Below are 21,560 nucleotides of genomic sequence, written 5' to 3' on the forward strand. Positions count from 1 at the left end.
CACATTACCAAATAAGGAACTGCACACATTTTTGCTGTGGACATGTGATCACACTGTTCTTACTTACATAAGCAAAAGGAGATGGTCACACTAGATGCTTTTTCCAGAGTATGCTCGTCAAAATCCCACCCAGCTGCTCTGATTCACCCAGCTGGTTTTACATGCTAGGCTGAAAACGCACACACTGAACTGTTGTATAAAGACAGGAATTTGGTAAGGAGATGTCAGAATAACTCTGTTATAAACTGAAAGGAGAACATATGTCAGCATACCTAAACTCACTTGATTTAAGCTGAAACAATAAAAGTGTACTTCCATTTACCTACGGGAGGCAGAAATACAGGCAGCCCTACTTATAAATATAAAAATCTGCTGTAATATTAAGTAAAAATAGTTGCTCAATAGTCTTTCAAATGCTTCAACCACATGCCACAGCTCAAATCCGGTTTCCAAGTTGTTTTCTTCCCTCCACAGTCAACCTAGAAGAGTTTTGGGAAAATAAGATGGAAGAGGGAGTTTGATAGACCTACATTGCAGTTAATACTCTTAAATTACTTTAAATTGTGCTAGGTAAAGGTACAAGACAAGCAATTACACAGAAAAATGTCTAGGTGCCCTAAAATGACAATGTTTTAAAAAGTGATAGCAAATTTCAGCATTTATTCTACTGACTATAAAAATTCTATAATTTTGTGAAAATTTTCCCCTCAAACTCATAATAAAAGTCCAAATTTTGCATAGTAGCAAGTCCTAGAAAGACATTTCACTATAGAAAGTGACATTTTCTTTCTAACCTTTTCCTTGTCCCTTCTGAAAAAATGCAGTACAAAGAATAGTGACAAACTGGAGGACATGTGCAAATAAAATGTATCATTTCCATTGACTATTTAATGACAATATTACACAGAATCAGTTCATTCATAGGACATAATTCTCTAACAGACAAGCACCTGTACGAAGGAAGTAAAAAATCTCTTCATATTCTCCGCAGAAAATACCAATCCATAGTCAAAAGATTTAGAGGTGTATTTTTTTTTTTTAAACTAAACTTATGGAACCTCATGATTTCTTGCTCTTCAGATCAAGTCATATCATGACATCCACATCACTGATTTTTTTGAGTGATATCTGCAATTAAGCCAGCAACACTGATTTTTTTTTTTTAGTCTATGCAGCACTGTTACTGAGGGCTCATTTTCAAATACAACCAGGCTTTTGATGATCACACCAAGATACTTTTAAGCACCAATAGATACTGAAGTGGCAGTTAAACTAAAGCTTCCTCTAAGGTGCCTCTGGATGCTTTTGTATTAAAGAAAAAAACAACCTTACACATTCACAAACTGTACTGCAAACATTTATTTTTCCCAAAACTAGCATATGCACCCTTACAATAAAGTTTAAGAGGATTTTCAGTTTAGATAAGCTTGTCGTAATCATGGTTTTATGGACTGAAGGGATTAGTCACTTAGAGCTTCTAAAACATCTCTTCCATTTCTCCTTCCTCACCACCAGAAGAGATTTATTTTCCTATGCTAGTTTGCTTTGGGTTTGTTTTTATTTTATAATTGATTCTGTGATATATGCACAATTTGGTAACAAAAAAAAAGGTGCTCTGACTCTCAAATTAACAAATAAAGATGTTAGCTGTAATTAAAAACTAACAGAAAGAATACTACCAGGGATCAGGCCTATGTAATAGGGAAGTACACCAATCTCTTTTTAAGTAATCAAGCTTTTCCCACTTTGAGATGAGAATTCTGAACATTATTGTCTCAACAAAATATATATTTACACACTTATTATTGGGGCTTGAATGCACATTCTTCAGTGCTCTGCTGATGGAGGGATACAGGAGACAGTTCTTCCCCCTACAGCTACTATTGCAATAATTATTTTTTCTCTCTTTAGAAGTCCCTCAGTCCCCATCTCAGCCCTTCTTAACCCTCATTCATACACAACTTCCACACCTAACTACATCAACCGATTTATTTCAAACAAGGCCTTTCACACTTTTTCTCCCCCACCTGGGAGGAGTTTTGTGGATGCTAACAGAAAACGAATTCTCTGGGCTCTCGAACTTTCCTTCCCATGACATCCACACAAAAACATCTAACCCCCTCAAACAAGTTAAGACACTGGAGACTGATGACCACATTATCACGCTGACTAATATTATCCAGCTGCCTTTCCGCACTAAATTCATTCTATATGGTGATTCACTGTCTCATTGCATACTTCAGTTGTATTTAAGAAGTGCATGTCTTCTCACTTATTGTTCTGTATTTGTGACACACCCAATCCAATCTGACAGCCTTCTGTAACCTAGTCAAAATTTCTGAGGCTAGATCAATGTTAGTCTTTTACTGTTCAACTGTCCTCAAGCCCAGAATCAAATTTCCTGGTGGACCTCAACAGAAACCTTGGGGAAAAGACCTTTTCTTCCCCTTTAAGATTTACTATTAAATCTCCTTTCAGCATCTTCAACCCACTTGTAGCTTTAAATCAAATATATAGAGGAAAGCTGCATTATCATCACTGAATGAAGGCAGATGTGACAGCAGCTGCAGCAGAGCAGGCTGCTCTTCCTTTTCAACTCTCATCCCCTGCCACAAATAAGCTTTCGTATCCCCTACAATTCCTCAGCAGCAACTCATGCTTCAACATGTCTGCAATGAAGCATAACAGGAGTATTTGCTGACGAGGAAGACACAGCTAGACATCACTTGGATTACCCCGCGTAGGTGAATTCTGCACAGTAATCTTATTGTTTCAGTCCTTAAAACTATTCCCTTTGACCCTCATTTCTCACAAGAGAACATAATTATGAGCATTGTATAGATTTTGTAGACAGTTTAAGTTATGCTTTAATATTACCATTTTTCTACCAATGCATTCTCTTTCAGATCCAAATTATGGATCTGAAATTTGTAATTACTACTTCGGTGCACATCTAGTAACTATGAAAGCTCAAGACAGATCAAGTTGTTTGGATATAGAGCAGATGCTGAATCTTCTCTCAGTAGTTACTTACGGGAGTTTTCTACTGGTAACGTTGCAGATCCTGGAAACCCTTTGCCAGTGCAGGAGCACCAGCTGTCAGGATCTGAATCAACTGATCTAAACCTCCTAGAGTTATGAAATCATAAGAAACCAATTGCAAATTTCCCCACACCACCAATGAATTGCAGAAGGCCAAGCAGCAGATGTAAAACTATCACAATGGTTATCCTTCTCTGATAGTTAGAGACTGTAATCACTTTTCCTATACAAGTGTTTAGTGTACTGAGGCAAAGCTAAACAAAACACAATACCCAGAGAGTTGCAGAGGCAGCTTCCTAAGAAATGTAATCCTTTAGTTTATGGCACTGGGAGAGGTCTCCTTACCCGTGCTAGCAAAACACTTCTTTCAGGACTGCCTTACCCTTTGGTCTGGTCACCACAGATTAAAGTTAAAGGGAAAAAACACCAAACAACCCAATAACAGAACAGAACTCAATGCAAGCATGCACTGAAGTGTCTTAGCTTATGCAGAGGATAATGTGGTGGGTTTTGGTGTTTGGTATTTTTGTGTGTGTGTGTGTTTTTTTTTTTTTAATGGGGGGTGGGAGTGTGGCTTTTTTTCCCTCTCCTAAGAACTCTCCATTATTTAGGTTTGTGACAATCCACACTATACAAAAAGAAGTTTTCTAACTAGTCAGTTTTCATTTGAACTAGCTGTTACTCAGTAATTACACCTACCAGAATGTTCTAGTTGTTGTTTTCAATAATCAGACTACTGCTTGAAAACCACTGAGGATGTCATTCTCTAGTAAGTTTAGTCAAGGGAGACACCTTCCTTTATCTCCAAAAGAAATACTGAAAGACATTTTAAAACTCTGTAATATCTGTTACCTTCTATGTTGTCTACCATCTAATTATTAAAATTGTGAAAGTGGTAGAAGATTACTATACACCCTTCAGTAAGAATGCGTAAATGCAGAACTGAGGCTTATTTTACACAGCAAAAGTTCTTTAGCAGCATAGTGCAGACATTTGCTTACCAATCTGCTACATTTAAATTCTTAGATGGCAGGTTTAAGAAAACAGGAAATGAGTAATTTTTGCAAGCAAGAAAATAGAATAACATGGCTTATGCTGCTGTAACAAGTCAGCAAAACATCTGGAAGAATGTTGCAGTTAACACTGTTAAGGAGTTGCATCCTCACTTCAATCCATTAAGAGATTAAGGAGAAGGAATTAATCCCAGAGTATAATTTAATAAAAGGGAAATGGAGAGAGTGCTTAAGAGACATGGGTTTCTAGCAGATAGGTTTTAAGTGCCATCACGAGAAATACAAAGAGAAGCAACTCTTTTACTGTTGATAAAGGCCATTAGATCAATTTAGGAACTGTAAAAATAAAGGCATAATCTTTACACAGTATATAATATTCAAGATCTTACCCCTCTGTAATTTGTTAAATTTCACGTTCTATCTGAAAGATCTAAGAAATACAGTGACTTCAAGAATTTTAGAGATTGAGGAACACATCTACTAAATATCTCATCTTTTAAACGAAATGTCACCTCAACAGTAGTAAAAAGGTGATAAAATTTCCAAAATTAACATTTGCCTGTCATTAATTGTTTATGAATGCAACTAGATCACTTCCAGTACCAGACAAGAGTGTTTTCATCAGCTCAAGGCATTATAATTGCTTAAAAATAACAACAGTATTATATAGCTCCTGGCTGGTCTCACAGAATTTAGCAAAGAATCATTATCCAATTTCACAACAATAAAAAGCAAAGTACATAGACGCTCCACATCATTTAATAAGCGAAGAGCCATATAAGACATAGCCAGTGGCCAGCATTAGCTTCAATGCATCATACTCAACTACTATTGCTCAACTTTTTTATTTGCATAGCATGGCTGGTATACATAGCCAAACTCTGAATAACAAAGGAAATGAAAAAATAGTTCAAGATCAAACTATTGTTTAGAAATGGCAAAGAGTCAAGCATGAGAATCAAGTTCCCCTTTTCCAAATCTATTTTTGCTTCCCTCCCCCAGTTAATGCAGCTACATTAATGGAAAATATATGTTAATTCTTCTGAACAGGCTTTTTCAGCATAAGTATCTCAGTAGCAAGTTTCATCTAGCTCCAATTATACACTGTAATCTGCCTAAAAGCATGTAGAAACTTTAATTTTGTGGAATATATTAATCTTAAAACTCTTTTCAGCTATGCTACCTAACAAGTTTTATAGAATAAATCTAGCACATGTTTTCAGCTTTGTTTGGTGGAGTTATCTGGACTGAAGATGCAGGATAATCTGACCTCAGCAACAGCACGGCATCTTCATGTCCACTAAAATAACCCCATTTATAAACAACCAGAACTGAAGGAAGAACCAGGAACTTCTTAAGGCAGTATGGAACTATGACGCTAGCCAAAAGAGAAGGCAGCAAGACATGTTTTCTTATATGACTCCAACAGAATTGCTCCCTCCCTGCACACAGCTCAAAACAAGGCAAAGTTTCCAAAACAACAGCTCTTCAATTAGAAGTAGTGGTTACAGAGAAACAGACTCATTTAGGTTGGAAGAGATATCTCACACTTCAGTTTAAAAGTATATATGTTAAAAAAAAAAAACAAGCAACACAACAACTGTGATTTTTATGTAATCGAGGAGCTCATGAAAAAGATACACTTAGATACATACAATTTTTAAAAAAATTTTAAAGTATTTCCTCAGAACAGCACAGAAAGCATTTGCACAGCTTAGTTCCCATTCCATATTATTTAGACTCTACTGCTATGATAGCTAAGTAGATATTCTATGACCTTATCTAGATATGAAGCCTTTGCAACACCGTCATCCATATTCAGCATGACAGTTCACCACGTCACAGGACCTAAACAGGACCAGATTAAAGCACTACTAGCTCCAATTTTCCATTAAAACTAGTGCATGCGCAGCCAGGAAAAAATCCCCCCTAAATGTAAAAACTGTACAATAGCAGTGATTGTTTTCAACTAAGAAATAAACAATCGGGGAGGCTGCAGGAGGAGGAAAGTGAAACGCCCCGAAAGGCGAAAAGAAAAAGCCTACTCCGTTTCGCGGGGCGGTGGAGCAGCCCAAGAGCCGTTCGAACCAGACCTGGGCTGCGCCCCAAGGGCCGCGGAGGGGGGGTCGGGCCGGCGCCTCGTCCCACGGCTCCGGCCGCCGCTCTGCCCCCCGGCTCAACGGCTCTGCCGCTCCGCGGGGCTCGGGAACAAGCCCGACGAGCCGCGCCTCGCCTCGCCTCTCCAGCTGCCGCAACGCCCGCACCGCTGGACGCGGAGGTTTCTCCCTCGGAAACGGGCCCTGTACTGTTTTCCCCGGCTGTCCCGCGGCACACGGCGGGCACACTGACAGCGCCAGGCGGCCGCGCAACGCAGGACATTACGAGGAGCCCTCCGCAAGGCACGGCCGCGCTCAAGCGGGGAAAAGGGCCGGCTTCCCCCCCTCCCCCCGGGCTTAGGACTGCACCGCTGTACCCGCACCGCCCGGTCCCCAGCCAGCCCAGGAACCAGTCGGGAAGGCACGGAGCCACCAGAGCGCCAAACGCCTCCCCAGGCGCAGTCTAACGCAGGCAGGCGGCCAAGCCACAGCCGTAGCGCTGCTGCCTGCCCTCAGGCCCCCTTCCATTTCCTCCCTCACGCACTCACCCAACCGCCGCCGCCTCAGACGCCCCCCGGGCCAACCTCGCTCCCGACAGCCTCTGCGCCCCAGCCGCGGCTCCGGACCAAGACACGCGAGACCTGCCAGGCACGCGCCCGCACCGCCTCGAGCGCAGCGCTGAGCTCTCCCCCACCCTTCGCACCACGTGACACCTCTCGCCCTATCACGGAGCGCCTCTAACCGCTTGCGCCCTCTAGAAACATCGCGAGCTCGCTGGGCGCCCCCGCTTCACTAAAGCCCCCCCCCCGGGAGGCTCCGCCCCTCCCACCCGCGCGGCGGGGCCGCGCGAAACGCCGCGAGCTTTCTCCGCCGTTCTCCGGCGCCCCTGACGAAATCTCGTCCAAGGTCTCGCGAGGTTACGCTGCTTTCCCTCCCCCCTCCCCGAGCACGATGCCGCGCAGGAATGTGAAAGGCTCCCGCCCGCCGCCATTTTCTTTCTTTCTTGGCAGGCAGCGAGTGGGGCAGGAAGCAGTGGCTGAGCGAGTATGGCGGACTATTCCACGGTGCCCCCTCCTGCTTCGGGCGCGCCCGGGGGAGGCGGCGGTGGAGGTGGAGGAGTAAACGATGCCTTCAAAGACGCGCTGCAAAGGGCTAGGCAGGTGTGTGTATAACGTGGCTCTGCCAAATCAATGGGCCCGCGGGTGCTGGGGCCTGGAGGCAGCTGCTGACCAGGCCGCAGCGCCTCAGCCGCGGCAGGAGTCGGTGGGCTGCGTCCTGCCAGCGCTGGGCTCTAGGGAGGCCGAAGGAGGGGGCTCCTCCGCCAGTGTGTGTCTGCGGGGTTGGGGGGGGGCGGGGGGGGAGTTTTGTGCCGTCCCCTCGCCCCCTTCCGCGCACGCCGTGGTGAGCGCCCGCCCGCCCTCCTCGGGCTGTGAGAGGTTTTTCTAGTCAGCCCCCGGCTCCCCGCCTTCCGCCATTGCTCGCTGGCGGACTGCGCGGCCGCAGCGCCTCGGCTTGGCCCGGAGCGATCCGCGCCATCGCGGGGATGAGGGGAGCAGCGGGGGTGAGGGCGGCGGCGCTGCGGGGGCTCTGCGGCCGGACTGCGGGGAGGGGAAATCTCGGCCGGCGAGTAGCGGCGCGTTATCGGCCCGGCGCGCTGTCGGCCGCTCGGGCGGCCGAGGGCAAGGAGGGAGGGAGGCGGCTCCGCCGCGGCCGCATTGTGTTCCCCGAGGCGCTCTCCGTGCCCGCTAAGCTGCTCAGACCGGTTGGGAAGCGCTGCGGCCTGCGGAGCGAGGGCTGGCTGTTCGGATATTCTGTGTCCTGAAGTTTTATTTGTAGCTTTTGCACCACGGGCGATATTTTCATTATTTCTCGGGCAAAATTTTCGCCTCGTCTGGTAATAACTGGTCGCGGTTTTGGCAATATTTGTGGACTCAGTGTAGTCGGGACTACTAAGGTTTGAAGTAGTTTTGGCGGTCAGGCCCCCCGTGAGATACCGCAGTGTTTTGTGAAGAGTAGGTAGGAAAGGAAAATCTGTTTTTAGTGTTTGAAGAACAGGAGTTTCTTTATCAAACGATAAAGAAAATATGGGAAGCGTTGCAGTTGAAGTATGAGCACAAATTTCCTTGAAAACATTAACAAATAAAATTTCTGTAAGAATTGTTTCTAGCCTCAGCCTTTTCCACTCATCGGGGTCATTTTAATATGCGTTGTGTAAATCACTTAAAATTGTTTAGAAGACCTAAATAAATGAGGGGCGATTTTTTTTTTTTTTTTTTTTTATACTCATAACATTTCCTTTTAATTTAGATTGCAGCAAAAATTGGAGGAGATGCTGGCACATCAATGAATTCAAACGACTACGGTTATGGAGGACAAAAAAGACCTCTTGAGGATGGAGGTATGCACTCCTTACTGTTGCTTTTGTTTTTGTTGAGTGTGCCACGGTGCCAGAAGGATTGCAGGTCATTGTTTGTGGTGATGGTTTTTTTCCATAGCACAGCATAAAAACATTTTGTTCCCTTTATAGATCATGACATGCTTTTTCATTTTCAGTTTAATGAGGAAAGTTGTTTTAAACCATTGTGATCTAACCTGAAGTGAATGTTAGCCTGCTTTAAATTATTTAAAATGTGATTTAAATGCTGTAAAGAGGAAAATGTATGCAGGTAAATTCATGGTTGAGAAGTGCTTACACAGGTGTGCCATTTAAGTCTTGTTGTGTAGAACTGATTGCAGTTTGTAAACTACAGTTACAGTCGGAAGTGCTTACTACTTAAATAGGATTGTTTCATATACTTTATTACTACACCGTTTCAAATAAAAGTATTAATGCATTTCATTGTAAAAGCATAGGACTTTTAAAAAAAGACAGGAAAGTAAATTTTCTACTATGTTGACACTTTTGCTGAGTGTAATATTTAAGCCTGTAGCATGTGTGAACCTTAATAAGGTCATTCTTAAATCTTCTGACTTGTTTTGGCTTTTTGGATTTGCCTTATACTGCAGTAAAGTTTTCTGCTGAAACGTGTGTGTGTCTTCTGTCTCTTACTAAGCAGCCAGTTTGAACTTAACGGGGTTTGATATGTTTAATATACACAAAATCCTGGCTACATTGTGGGAAGAAATCTCTGAGCTTGTTGAAATGTTCTCATAGGTCTCACAAAAGACCAATACCTTTTTTTCCTTTAAAAGGATTGAAACTCAGTCTACAGAATGTAACTAAGGCTTTATATCAGGAGTTCTTATGTCCTGTAATAAAGTTTTTTTTTTTTTCCTATTAACAGTGAGGTTTTTAATATACAAAAATGAGCTAATGATGCTTCAGATGATATATGTAATGTATTCTTTTTATTTTATGTGTAGATGACTCTTGGACAAGTCCGAGCAGTACAACACACTGGGAGGGAATGCCCTCTCCTTTTAAAGGCAGGAATTTTTATTTATTACCTGTGTTTAGTATGTAAACATGACATAAACTAGTGGATCTTTCTGGATTGACACAAGTATTTCTTGGAATATGTGTCTGAGGTTTTTGCTGCACATAAATTATGGTGGTTCATATAACCTTTATTTTGGGGTGGGAAGGAAGCTTCTGAGGTCTGTCTTTTTAGATATAGGTTAATTATGCCTTTTATTCCTTTACTGTACAGAAAGGTTTTGGATGGTAGTGATGTAGTTGCTTTGAATCTTTTTTTTGAGGTTTTATGCTATGAAATCCTTGATATTTGGGTAGGAATTCATATTGACATTCAGATTGAGATTGCACTGCCATGTGATACTGTTGTATTTTCAGGTGTTTGATCTAGATTTGTGGTCATTGTCAGAATTTTTTTTTCTTTAAATCATTGTTGATTTTTGTATGGATTTGGTTTTTTTTTTTTCTTTTTTACTATAGAAGCATCATTAGCTTGAGCAACCAACAGAGCTAAACTTTGTTCCTTGTCTTAGTTAAGTTTCATTGACTGGGTATCTCTGATCAATCTACAGTGTGTTCTAAAAACTGCCTTTTGTTAAACTGTGCAATAGATAATGTGGAAAAACCTAACATCTTTTCAGCTGTACTAACCGAGTGCTGAGTGTTCGTGAGATTCTTTCTTTTATTCAGATGATCAACTCCCTGAAATTGGAGGGAAAAAAAAAAAAAAGAAAGAAAAGGAAAAATAAAAAGGAAAGGGGGACTATAATACACTGGAAAGTTACAATTCACACTAAAAGGTGTAAACACTTCTTGAATTACTTGGCAAAAAAATTTAAAAAATCTTAATTTTACAGATCAACCAGATGCTAAGAAAGTTGCTCCTCAGAATGACTGTAAGTAATTTTCATTTTGTTGCCAAAAAAACCCTAAACAAGTGTAACATTGTCAGAACAAGAATTTGAAACTGTTCTGGTAGGTGACACTTGAATCAGTAAGATCAAAAGAATGGCTGGGGGTTTATGTTATTTTGTTGAAGCAGTGCAAGTCTGCTTTTTAAAACTGACAAATGCTGGTGGCAACAGCTTAGAATGTTCTTAGCTGTTTTTAAACCTCTTGATAACACTTCTTAAAAAGTAAACTTGGACAAAAGTTGGTGCAATTAAGTTTTATTATTGAAGTGGAAGCTTATTTGTAAATTACACTACTTAATTGTATTTAATTTTAACAATATTTGTTTATAGCTTTTGGAAATCAGCTACCACCACCACCAATGCATCAACAACAAAGGTAAGTATTACACTAATCTTATGTAGACTTTTTACTGGAAGAGAGCAGTTTCAGGGAAAGTTTCTTGAAAAGTGGTAGCAGTGCAAAAAGCAGTTACTCTGTATTTGTGTGATCTATTCAAATTTAGATTGAGTAGGTCCCAAGCCAAACACTACATTGCTGGCTTTTTCTCTTCGCAGCCTAGGCTGTGCATCCAGTTTAGTAAAAGTAAAATGCCGTGCTGGTTTTTACTACTTGAGTGTAGGTAGCATGACTGGAAGTTGGAAGCAGATCTGAAGTGGAAAAGGTTGACACTGTCTTGTAAACAAAAAGGAAAGCTAATAGCTAAAAAAAAAAAAACAAAGGGGACAGGTGGGAGGATCAGATTTAACACAGTATATTACTCAGTCAGCTACATTTGCTTCACCTTAGTAGTTTTCTCCACGTTTCTTCCTTTAACAACCACATGCAACTATTGCTCTTATGTGCTGGCCAGTTTTGGTAGATGAGATGCTGAAATTTGTGTGTTTTGGGCATACCTTGATGGATATACAGATGAAACTTGAAATGCTGCACTGGCCTTTTCTGTATCACACGTCTGTTAACAGTAAAGTGGATGAAGGAAAAAACCTTAAATCAGTTTGTGTTATACTTGAACTTTTTGTGGTAATTTCTGTATACTGTTAGTATACTGACTTTAATAATTAATGGTAGTAAGCCATGGCAATAGTGGGAGCACTAGCTTTCTTTAGTGGGAATTTATAAATTAAATCCTAGTTTGGCCTCTAAATGGTCATTGTCTTTTGTTTAATGTTCTCTGTAGGTCTGTGATGACAGAGGAATACAAAGTTCCAGATGGGATGGTTGGATTCAGTAAGTAGTAGGGATGTGGTGTTGTAGTATAGCGAGGGATGTTAGCAAATGCCATTAATACAAATAATCTTTCTGTATTTTCTTTCTCCAAGTAATTGGCAGAGGTGGAGAGCAGATCTCACGTATACAGCAAGAGTCTGGCTGTAAAATACAGATTGCACCTGGTAATTATTTGTGGGGTTTTAAATTTTGTTAGTTTGGTGGGTTTTTTTAGTAGAAAGCTTAGAAGGCTGATCATTGCTTTTAATTGATTGAAACTTCATTAAAGGTATATTTTAATTTTTTGTGCTAATCATAATTATCACAGTCTAAAGAAATACAAAATGTTGTAATACACTAAGTATTCTACTTTGAAGTTCTATTAGTTTCCATATTATGTTTAATTTCATTATCTCTTTCTGACTTAACACTACTGCTAAATTGGTATTATTTTTGTGACCTTAGATAGTGGAGGCCTGCCTGAAAGGTCATGTATGCTAACTGGAACACCAGAGTCTGTTCAGTAAGTAAAACAAATTTCATGTGTTCATATTTAACTGTGCAATATACTTCATTTTTCAGATCTAAATATAATATCTAGATAGTATGTTATTGTATTGAAGAGGCAGTCTGGTGACAGTAAAGTGTATACGTAAGAAAAAAGGCCCTGAACCTGCAGTCATACCTCTCAGCATACTGGGAATTTTAAGACGAAACTATGGAATTTTGAGTCCAGATCTCATAGAAAATACTTATCTAACCATGCACTGAGTTCGGCTTGAGAATGTAATGCGTGAGTGTATACTAAAAAGAAACGTGTGCTAAAAAGAAGCACTATTAACCATAAATTGGAAGATCACAGGGAAAATGTGGAAAATCAGTAATATGTAAGAGTAGAAGTTACTCAAAGGCCAGCCCATAAGGGTTCTTAAATGTCTTTGGCATAAATTAATGCATACCAAAAATTATGGAAATGATGTCTACATGATACCTATCAGCACAGTTAATTTTTTTTTTCTTCTTGTGTTCAGGGAAGAGGATGATAGCAATAATTTTTTTTTTTTTTTTTACTGTCACAGAAGTTACATATCCACTTGAAGACCAACTTATTCTGGCTCTGATAGGAAAGATCTTAAGTGTAGTAGTATATTTGGCGTTGCCAGATTTCTGTTAGTTGCTCGCACTTCGTGTTTGGAGGCAAGGCCTGCAGCTACATGTTTGCCTTTGGGAAAGTAGCATGGCCTTCTCTTAATGTTGCAGCCAAGCAGGCTGTTCATGTAGTCATTCCTTTATGGTAATTTTCTTTCTAATTATAGTTTATTCTGCTCACATATTAGAGGGGAGAGTTTTTATCTGATGTGAGTACTATACAAGTGGTTTTACTCTGATGGTAACTGACTTACATGTGTGATGAATGTATACTTGCTTTTGTCCTCTATTCTGGTAATGGTTACAAGTACAAATGTCCATCCTTTGCATGCTGAATCAAGCAGCAGCTGTCATGGTACTTGGCGTTAAAGCTAGGTTTATTTTACAGTCTAAGTTTTTTTCCGTTTTTTGCAAAATATAATATAAAATAGGTAACTTTTCACATGAAAAATATTCCAAGCAGAGTAGGTGTAGGCAAGTGATACTTATGGGAATGAAGTGTATTTATAAATGTATATATTCATTCACAGATCAGCAAAAAGATTACTCGATCAAATAGTTGAAAAGGGAAGACCTACACCTGGCTTTCATCATGGTGATGGGCCTGGAAATGCAGTCCAAGAAATCATGATTCCAGCAAGTAAAGCAGGATTAGTTATTGGAAAAGGTGGAGAGACAATTAAACAGTTACAGGTAAATATGTAGCTTCTTTTAAATGTGATAATAATTGAGTCTGGATTTGAGTGTGTATTGACTTCTCTTTTGTCAAATAGGAGCGGGCAGGTGTCAAAATGGTCATGATTCAAGATGGTCCACAGAACACTGGTGCAGACAAGCCCCTTAGGATAACTGGAGACCCTTATAAAGTTCAAGTAAGGAGTTCTTCAGAATTCAGAGTATTTTAAAATACATTTGATGTTGCAATACCTAAATGAACTTTCATTCTTCTTTTAGCAAGCCAAGGAAATGGTGCTGGAGTTAATTCGTGATCAAGGTGGCTTTAGAGAGGTGCGCAACGAATATGGGTCAAGAATAGGAGGAAATGAAGGGATAGACGTAAGCATGGTTGAAAAACTTGTTCACTGTATTTTAAGATGTTAACGTTAAAATGTTAAGCTGGGTAATACCACTGATAGCTCTTAATGAGATTCCGAAAGTGGTTGTGGCATGTAAGTATTCCTTGATCACTGCTGAAATTATGACTTTAAATGGTGTGCAGCGTTCACTTTATATTACCAGCAGTTCTGAACTGTTTCAGCTAGCTGGAGGTTTTTTATAAAGTAAGCAAATAAGATGTCTGGCTAAGTATATAACGTCATTATAGAAATTGGACTTTGGCCTTTGCAGAATAATATTTATCTATTACGCAAGTCATAAGCTTATAACTGTTCATCTGATAGAATCTGCATTTTAGACCCATTGGAACTTTTATTGTGAGAAGCATAATATCAACTGGAACTGCTGCCACTAAGCAAACGTGTAGTGCCTAGGATCTCTTTCATTTTGAAGCTTTTGTCCAGTGTTTGCCAGGCTTGTGACTTGATATTAAAAAATTCGCACTTCAAAAATGGCACAGGGCTGGCCCTAGTTTACCATTCTAATGTATGATTCTTTAATTGTGTGAGTTTTGTAGGAATTTTTGCATCGTTGACATGTTCAAATTTTTTTTTTTTCTCTTAAAGGTTCCAATACCACGATTTGCTGTAGGTATTGTAATTGGAAGAAATGGAGAGATGATAAAAAAGATACAGAATGATGCTGGTGTTCGGATCCAGTTTAAGCCAGGTTGGTAATATGTCTGTAAGTTTCTATGAATTGAGTGTAAATTTACTGAATTACATATACTGGAATAGTTCATTTTATTTTCAGATGATGGAACAACTCCAGACAGAATAGCCCAGATCACAGGGCCACCTGATAGATGTCAGCATGCTGCAGAAATTATTACAGATCTCCTTCGAAGTGTTCAGGTTGAGTAATACTTTGTTTACCATTTAAAATATCCTGCCAGACTTTTGGAAAGACTTTGAATTTTTAAAATGAGTGTAACGAAAGAAAATAGTGGTTCCATTTGTATATACTTCAAAGTTCAGTCTGGAATACAAATGTTTGCTTTTACAGTTAGTTTTGCAGTGTAAAGCTGATAAAGGTAATATTGATTCAGAGTCATGGCAGTTCTTGATGTGGTGGGTTTTATAGCTGCTGCTTCTGTTGTCTTGTATTAATAGCTGGTTATTTTGGTTGTTATTGGTGTTAAGAAGATGGTTTAAAAGCTTATTGTGAAATGACCCCTATTGCTGCATTTACAGAAGGCAGACAGAAACTGTATCATTGTACATGTGAAACTTTCTTCTGTATCTTTTCCTTCTTCACCTTTCATATGCAGAGTTACACAGAAAATCTTTTAAAATGTAATTTAGATCTTCTGGAAAAGATACTACTTTGACTATCAAAACTATCTGAATAGTAAATAATTTTTTTCTTAAGAAATGATAATGATGTAACCAATTGGGATTAATAGTTTGTTTGCAGTAATTTTTATCAAACATGCTAATTTTTTGCTTTTTCTTTCTAGGCTGGTAACCCTGGTGGACCAGGACCTGGTGGTCGAGGAAGGGGTAGAGGCCAAGGCAACTGGAACATGGGGCCTCCTGGTGGATTACAGGAATTCAATTTTATTGTTCCTACTGGCAAAACTGGATTAATCATTGGCAAAGGCAATATATCTTACATACATGTGTATCTATATGTAGTTAAAAAAACTCTCAGCTTTTCTATTTGTACAAATAGCCATACTGGAGAGATGTTTCAAGAGAAGCCTTTGCAAATAGTATCATGTATGGTAGAGCAACACAATACTGCTAAGTCATAACATTTGTAATATTCTTTTTAGATTTCCGTCATGAAAACACATAGACCAGTAGCTGAAAGTCAAAAACCAGTCAATTTGTATAACCCTTTTTTCTGAGTGACATTTGTAGAGTTTAGTAGATTCTTAGATGTATCTTATAATTAACTTGCATTTGATACTGCTTGATTAGCCTAGTGTTATTATATCTGTAACTCAGTCTTAAAACTAATTTTCACATGTTGCAGTGAAAGTCTTTTAAAGTGGAATCCTGTAACAATTTCTTATATGTGTGTTTATTAAAATAATTACTTCTGAAATATTTTTTTAATAATTTACTGTATGCTTGTAAATGAAATGCTTGAATTATCTTAATCTTTTGTTTGTAATGTGTTTTCCAGACACAGCAAATAGGCTGACATTGTTCTTGACCTGGAAGATTATTTTTTTTTTTTACCAAATTACCCTGGTTTTGAAAACTTTGTGCCTACTAATGATACAAGTAACTTCTCAGGATCCTATAAGAGGAGGAACTAGTTTAGGGAATTTAACTTTCTGATTTTAGTGCACTGCAAAAAAATGTGGACTTACATCTGGTCAGCTTCTGTGGGATTTTTTGTCATATGTGCTTGCCTACTGCTTTATAGGGAGTTTAGGCTTTAAGGCTGTATTTACTGATGACCATGGGTATCAGTTGTTATTCATGTCTAATGTTACATTTTTACATGAATGGAAAAAAACCCAGACAACATTTTAGGAATTCTTTGCTGTTCTTTCTGAGTAACACTATTGTGGTATTTCATTTAAAAAATAACTTCTTTTTACTGGTTTATTGCAATCAAAGCTCTATAATACACTGCAGAGGCTTTTTTTTTTTTTTTAATTAGTGTTAGGATGTTCTTGTATGGCTCATAAGAATAGGTGTCTTTTCACTTCTCTGTCTTCAGCTTCCATGCAGTTGACTTTCTCTGATTTGAATCTCAGTATTTTCACTTTAATGCATGTTATAAAAGCTGTATGTTGCATTGTAGGTGGTGAGACTATTAAAAGCATAAGCCAGCAGTCTGGTGCTAGAATAGAACTTCAAAGAAATCCTCCACCTAATGCGGATCCAAACATGAAGATGTTTACTATCCGTGGAACACCCCAGCAAATAGATTATGCACGACAACTTATAGAGGAAAAAATTGGAGTGAGTGTATATTTTGGTTTATTATAACTAAACAGAATAGGAAGTGAAGACTCACTTTGTGGAGGCTTTTCTTCCATTTCACTTACAAATTACTTAACCAGATAATAAATCAAGAATAATAAGTGATAATCTGGGTTTAAATTAATATAGCTTCATGTACCAACAGAAGCAAAAACTTGTAATGGAAAGAAACCTTTGCTTTCTTTGAGTATTTAGTGTATTTTTTTAATGATGTGTTCTTGAAGATGCCCACTTTGTGCATGGTGAAAATCTCATGACTTCAAAGATACCCTTGATATTCTTAAAGCTACTAAACTTCATTATTAGTTTTTCAGTCTCTGTTTAGGTAGAATTTTAATCCAAGGTTACGCTTCTTAATTTCACAGCACTTTTGTGTGCGTGTGTATGCATGTAATCAAATTTACTACCTGTTCTTTGTACCTGATCTTGCAAACAGATTTAATTAGCAAGATTAGCCAGATTCAGATGTATCAGTTTATCTTAAAGCTGATAGTCTTGTTTTAAGTTGAGGGGTTTTTTTAATGCCTGTTTATTTGTAAAGTTCTTCATTTCTTCAAGAACTAAGTGAAATAAATGCAGCTTTTTAGCTGCTATTACTGCCATGGTTGCTTTTCTCTTTTAACTAGCTTTAAGCCTAATTAGTCTTCAAGAAGACTGTTTTCTCCAGAGAAGTGTCTTTATTGAAAAACAATCAAACCTTTTATATCATATTCTTAAAATGTTGAGATTTATGCTTCTAAACTGCTGAAAAATTGAGAACGTCAAGGTTTATTTTCATCTGTGTGCTTCTCTTGTTACAGGGTCCAGTAAATCCATTGGGTCCACCAGTTCCCCATGGACCCCATGGTGTTGTTCCTGGCCCACATGGACCTCCTGGGCCGCCAGGTCCTGGTGCTCCCATGGGACCATATAACCCAGCTCCTTACAATCCAGGGCCTCCTGGCCCTGCACCTCAGTAAGTACTGCTTCTGCTAGCTTCCTTTTTTGTAGGGGGCCCTGGGACTGCCTTTCACTGTGTGTGTATACTTGATCTTTTGCAGTGGTCCTCCAGCTCCATATGCTCCACAAGGTTGGGGAAATGCTTATCCACACTGGCAGCCACCCAATCCACCAGATCCAGGTAAGAAATACCACAATTGTAGCGTGGTGTGGATAATCCATTTTGTCCTTACAAGTACGTACCTTTCACGGCTCATTTGTGTTACACTGGTGCCTCTATAAAAGCTCCTGTTCTTCAGGCTTTTCTTTATTGATTGTCAGTTTACATGCGTTTTACACTTCTACGTGTTGCTTGTGAGATGTTGAAATTCAGTTGTGACAGTTGGGGTATGCTTCTTTATTAAGCATTATTGTTATTGCATCCCAATTTATGATACTTTTTGCAAGACTCATTAACTGATTTTGTGCAACTTAGTTGATTTCTCTTCCAATGGATATTTTTACATTAATTTCTTTAGTGAGGATGTGTTTTCTTTCTTTAATAGTGAATGACTTTGTATTTTATTTTGAAGAGTGCCCCTTACAGTCTTGTTGATCCTGACTTTGCATAGTTCATGCTATATTATATATTTCTAGCTTTTGTTGATCTATATGAGGATTGCTTCTCAATCTGCTACAGATGGTTTTTTTTCCCAGTCCTCTTTGAGGGATAAAACTTGTGTTAAACTGCTGTTAATACAGTAAAACTAGTTAGGATTGTGTATTTTGATCTTTTGCTTCTAATAGTTTTGCATTTTATTTTGAAACCCATCTTTGTAGAATCTTGTTTCTTCTATTTCTGTTTATCTTTGTCGAGACCAGGAGTTTTTCTTAAGTACAACTTCCCAAAGTTTTAGTATCCTGCTTTTCTTTGGTTTTCGTCTTTTGTTTGGACTAGAGCATATGGGGAAATGGAACTGCAGTCACAGAAGGCATGGTAAGGCTAGATGCTTGAGTTGCTTGTCCCTCCTCTGTTTGAGGTAGAGCTTCTTCAGAACTTCAGCCTAAAGATCTCAGTTTTATTTTTGTTAGACATGGAATAAGTATTTTCTGATAGCCACTAATCTGCATAGTTCCATGAGTGAAAAACTGGGGGAGGGCTTCGGAGGATAGTACAATCTGCAGAGAGTTGTATTGGTGTTCAAGTCTTTTATATATCCTTTTTTGGCAAAGAACCATCTCTGGTTTCAGTTCCCAGACTTGCATGCATATGGTTTAGTATTTAAAAATGCCAATTGTTATTATATAAAAATAGAATGATGCAAAGTGACTTGACTTGAAGCCTCAGCATGCCAAAAGCGTTATTGAATCCAAAACCACTGCCAAAATGTTACTGCGTTTTTCATGCCACCTTATCATTTTTTTTATAAAGTAATCTATGTACATAAAAATCTGTAAGAAAAATGGCAAATACCTTGATGTCATCTTGGTGACAATTTTATAACCGTTTTTTGGATAAATACTCTTAAAAATCTAATGAAGTTCTATGTGCAGTTGAAGTTGGTGTTTCTTGTGCAGCTTTCCACTTAGTTGCTCATTTCAGTGTAATAAATGGGTTATTTTAGTGTTTTTTTTTTTCAGAGGTGCTTTCTCCAGAACTATGATGGCTTCTTGTCATGTGAAAGTGGAGCTAGTTTCTACAGTCAGATTTCTTTGGAAACTTAATGAATCCTGCTCTGTGTTCTTCTATTCTAGAGAAGTAGCTACTAAGGGGAAGGAGGGGGGGAACTGAGCAATGGCTTATTTGATATTTGCAGGTAACCTTAGAACATAGTACATTTTAGTTTAAATCCACTATTGTTGATGGAAGCAGCATAATTTAAAAAGGAAACAGCACGTTAACGTGCATTTTAAGTGGTTATATCTGACTTGAACACTCAATGAGGTACTGTGAGAAATTTGTTGTTGTGAATGTATTCTCCCAAATGCCTTTTCAGGAGATTTCTTCTTTCTCTTCCATTAGTCACTGCCTTATCTCTTCTATGGTTGGGGAGAATATACTCTGATTCCCTTGTAAAAGTGTTCTAAAGCATCAGTTGTGTCTATGTCCTTATGTGAAGTTCCCTCCTCATTTGGCTGCATTTATTTGCAGATATCTTTATTCTTTAAGGATGCAAATAGCGTTAAAGAATACTGGTTGTGTTATAGAACATGGTGTTCTCTAATAGTGGATTTATAGATCTTGTGGATTACCAGTCTGATAATGTAACCAATCTCTGTGATTCAGCAAGAATAAGCCATTCCTAAAGGCTGCATGTGAAAAACTGAGAAAATAAGACTCTAGGAAGCAGCATCGTTGGCCCACCTAGGTGTAGTTAAAAATAAGCATGGAGATGGCTGCTCTTATTTGTTGTACTAAAAAACTGTAAGTAAACAGTGACGCTTTATAGCCATTTATGGAGATTCAGGTTCTTAAAATATGATATGTTTGGGTATTTTACTGTTACCTTGAAGTTTAACTAGCAAGTGTTGCAAATACCTAGTAAGATTTGTATTCTGTTTCAGAACTATGCATTTGGCATGCCGCCTCTGCCTGTGCCAGTGTCATTAGTGTGACGTTATAACAAAAGTAAAACCACTGAAATTGTTTGGTGCTGGAATGATTCATTGTTGCTACCATTTAGTAACACAACTTTTTAAATAAACTTGAAAATCTGTTTTTGTTTATCACATGTAAAATTAATAAATGACGCTGTAGTAGTAAGGATCCTAGAATGACTTTACCTCATTAGTCCTATGCAAGTATACTTTATGCAATACACTTGTGTGAAACCTAATCAAAAGTATGTGCTAGAAAGAAAAGATATTTGCAGGATATACATGGTTATTTGGTTTAGATGGATTTTTCCTTGGAAGAAAGTAGGAGTGCTTAGGACAGGGTTAATTGAGGACAGCATTGTGTTCATACTACTTTTATAAATGCTTATGTTTTGTTTTCATAGGTAAGCCAGGAACAGATCCCAATTCAGCAGCATGGGCAGCTTATTATGCTCACTACTATCAGCAGCAAGCACAACCACCACCTGCAGCCCCTCCTGGTGGACCAGCTACAACCCAAACTAATGGACAAGGTAGCTGTATAGTAAAATAGATAAATTTCTCATTGCTGGGGGTGTAGATGCCCCATTATTTTTTATTCTTGTCTTCATATATTGGGTAAATTTATTGTAAGGTAGCTGGTTTTCTTGGGAAAACTCTTGCTTACAGACTTCAACATTGTATTTCTTAATTTTACCTTGTAATATACTCTTTGCTGCAACTTGGGCTGACTTAATTATGTCTTCATAATGCACTCAATCATAAGTAAAAATAGAATGAACCAAACTGTTTGTCATTTGCTTAAAAGGTTGAATCACTTCCAGTGGTTTTAAGACAATTACAATTGTAATATTTAGTTGTACTACTGTAATTGTTGTTCCTGGATGAGGCTTACCACTTAAATTTAGGTAATATTTTGTACCGTGAGTGGTATATATTTCCTGAATGTTGTAAACACACTGAATGCTTGAAACAATTATTTGTTTCTTTGTGGTGTGAAACATTTCTTTGTTTCTTTGTGGTGTCTTTTAGTAATTGTTTCTAGTAACGTGTATCACATAGGTTCCTAATGTCAGAGTTAAGTGATGTTATTTGGGATTATTACTGAAAAATTCAGCTGATTATTTGTAAATTTTTCTATATATGA

At 38.7% G+C, this 21,560-nt stretch overlaps 2 protein-coding genes across 4 annotated transcripts in view; one reads left to right on the forward strand and one right to left on the reverse strand.

The window, feature by feature from the left end:
• Nucleotides 1-6,837, reverse strand: part of DNAJB4 (DnaJ heat shock protein family (Hsp40) member B4) — a 28,552-nt gene extending 21,715 nt beyond the window's left edge. The window contains exon 1 of one of the 2 annotated variants that reach the window (XM_082054119.1): nt 6,700-6,837. The gene's annotated coding sequence lies outside the window, so the exon portion shown is untranslated. The remainder of the gene's footprint in view (nt 1-6,699) is intronic. The other variant, XM_082054121.1, reaches the window with a different exon arrangement.
• A 241-nt stretch (nt 6,838-7,078) lies between these two features.
• FUBP1 (far upstream element binding protein 1) overlaps nt 7,079-21,560 on the forward strand; it is a 34,666-nt gene continuing 20,184 nt past the window's right edge. The window contains exons 1-18 of one of the 2 annotated variants that reach the window (XM_082053181.1): nt 7,079-7,311; nt 8,459-8,549; nt 9,515-9,577; nt 10,424-10,462; nt 10,811-10,856; nt 11,659-11,708; nt 11,801-11,872; nt 12,153-12,210; nt 13,367-13,529; nt 13,610-13,708; nt 13,791-13,892; nt 14,519-14,621; nt 14,706-14,806; nt 15,412-15,553; nt 16,716-16,876; nt 17,698-17,852; nt 17,938-18,017; nt 20,818-20,946. In XM_082053181.1, the coding sequence (XP_081909307.1) occupies nt 7,198-7,311; nt 8,459-8,549; nt 9,515-9,577; nt 10,424-10,462; nt 10,811-10,856; nt 11,659-11,708; nt 11,801-11,872; nt 12,153-12,210; nt 13,367-13,529; nt 13,610-13,708; nt 13,791-13,892; nt 14,519-14,621; nt 14,706-14,806; nt 15,412-15,553; nt 16,716-16,876; nt 17,698-17,852; nt 17,938-18,017; nt 20,818-20,946 (1,768 nt within the window). In that variant the 5' untranslated portion in view covers nt 7,079-7,197. The remainder of the gene's footprint in view (nt 7,312-8,458; nt 8,550-9,514; nt 9,578-10,423; nt 10,463-10,810; nt 10,857-11,658; nt 11,709-11,800; nt 11,873-12,152; nt 12,211-13,366; nt 13,530-13,609; nt 13,709-13,790; nt 13,893-14,518; nt 14,622-14,705; nt 14,807-15,411; nt 15,554-16,715; nt 16,877-17,697; nt 17,853-17,937; nt 18,018-20,817; nt 20,947-21,560) is intronic. The other variant, XM_082053180.1, reaches the window with a different exon arrangement.

The sequence above is a fragment of the Streptopelia decaocto genome (genome assembly GCF_964273445.1).
Source record: "Streptopelia decaocto genome assembly, chromosome: 5".
NCBI lineage: Eukaryota > Metazoa > Chordata > Aves > Columbiformes > Columbidae > Streptopelia > Streptopelia decaocto.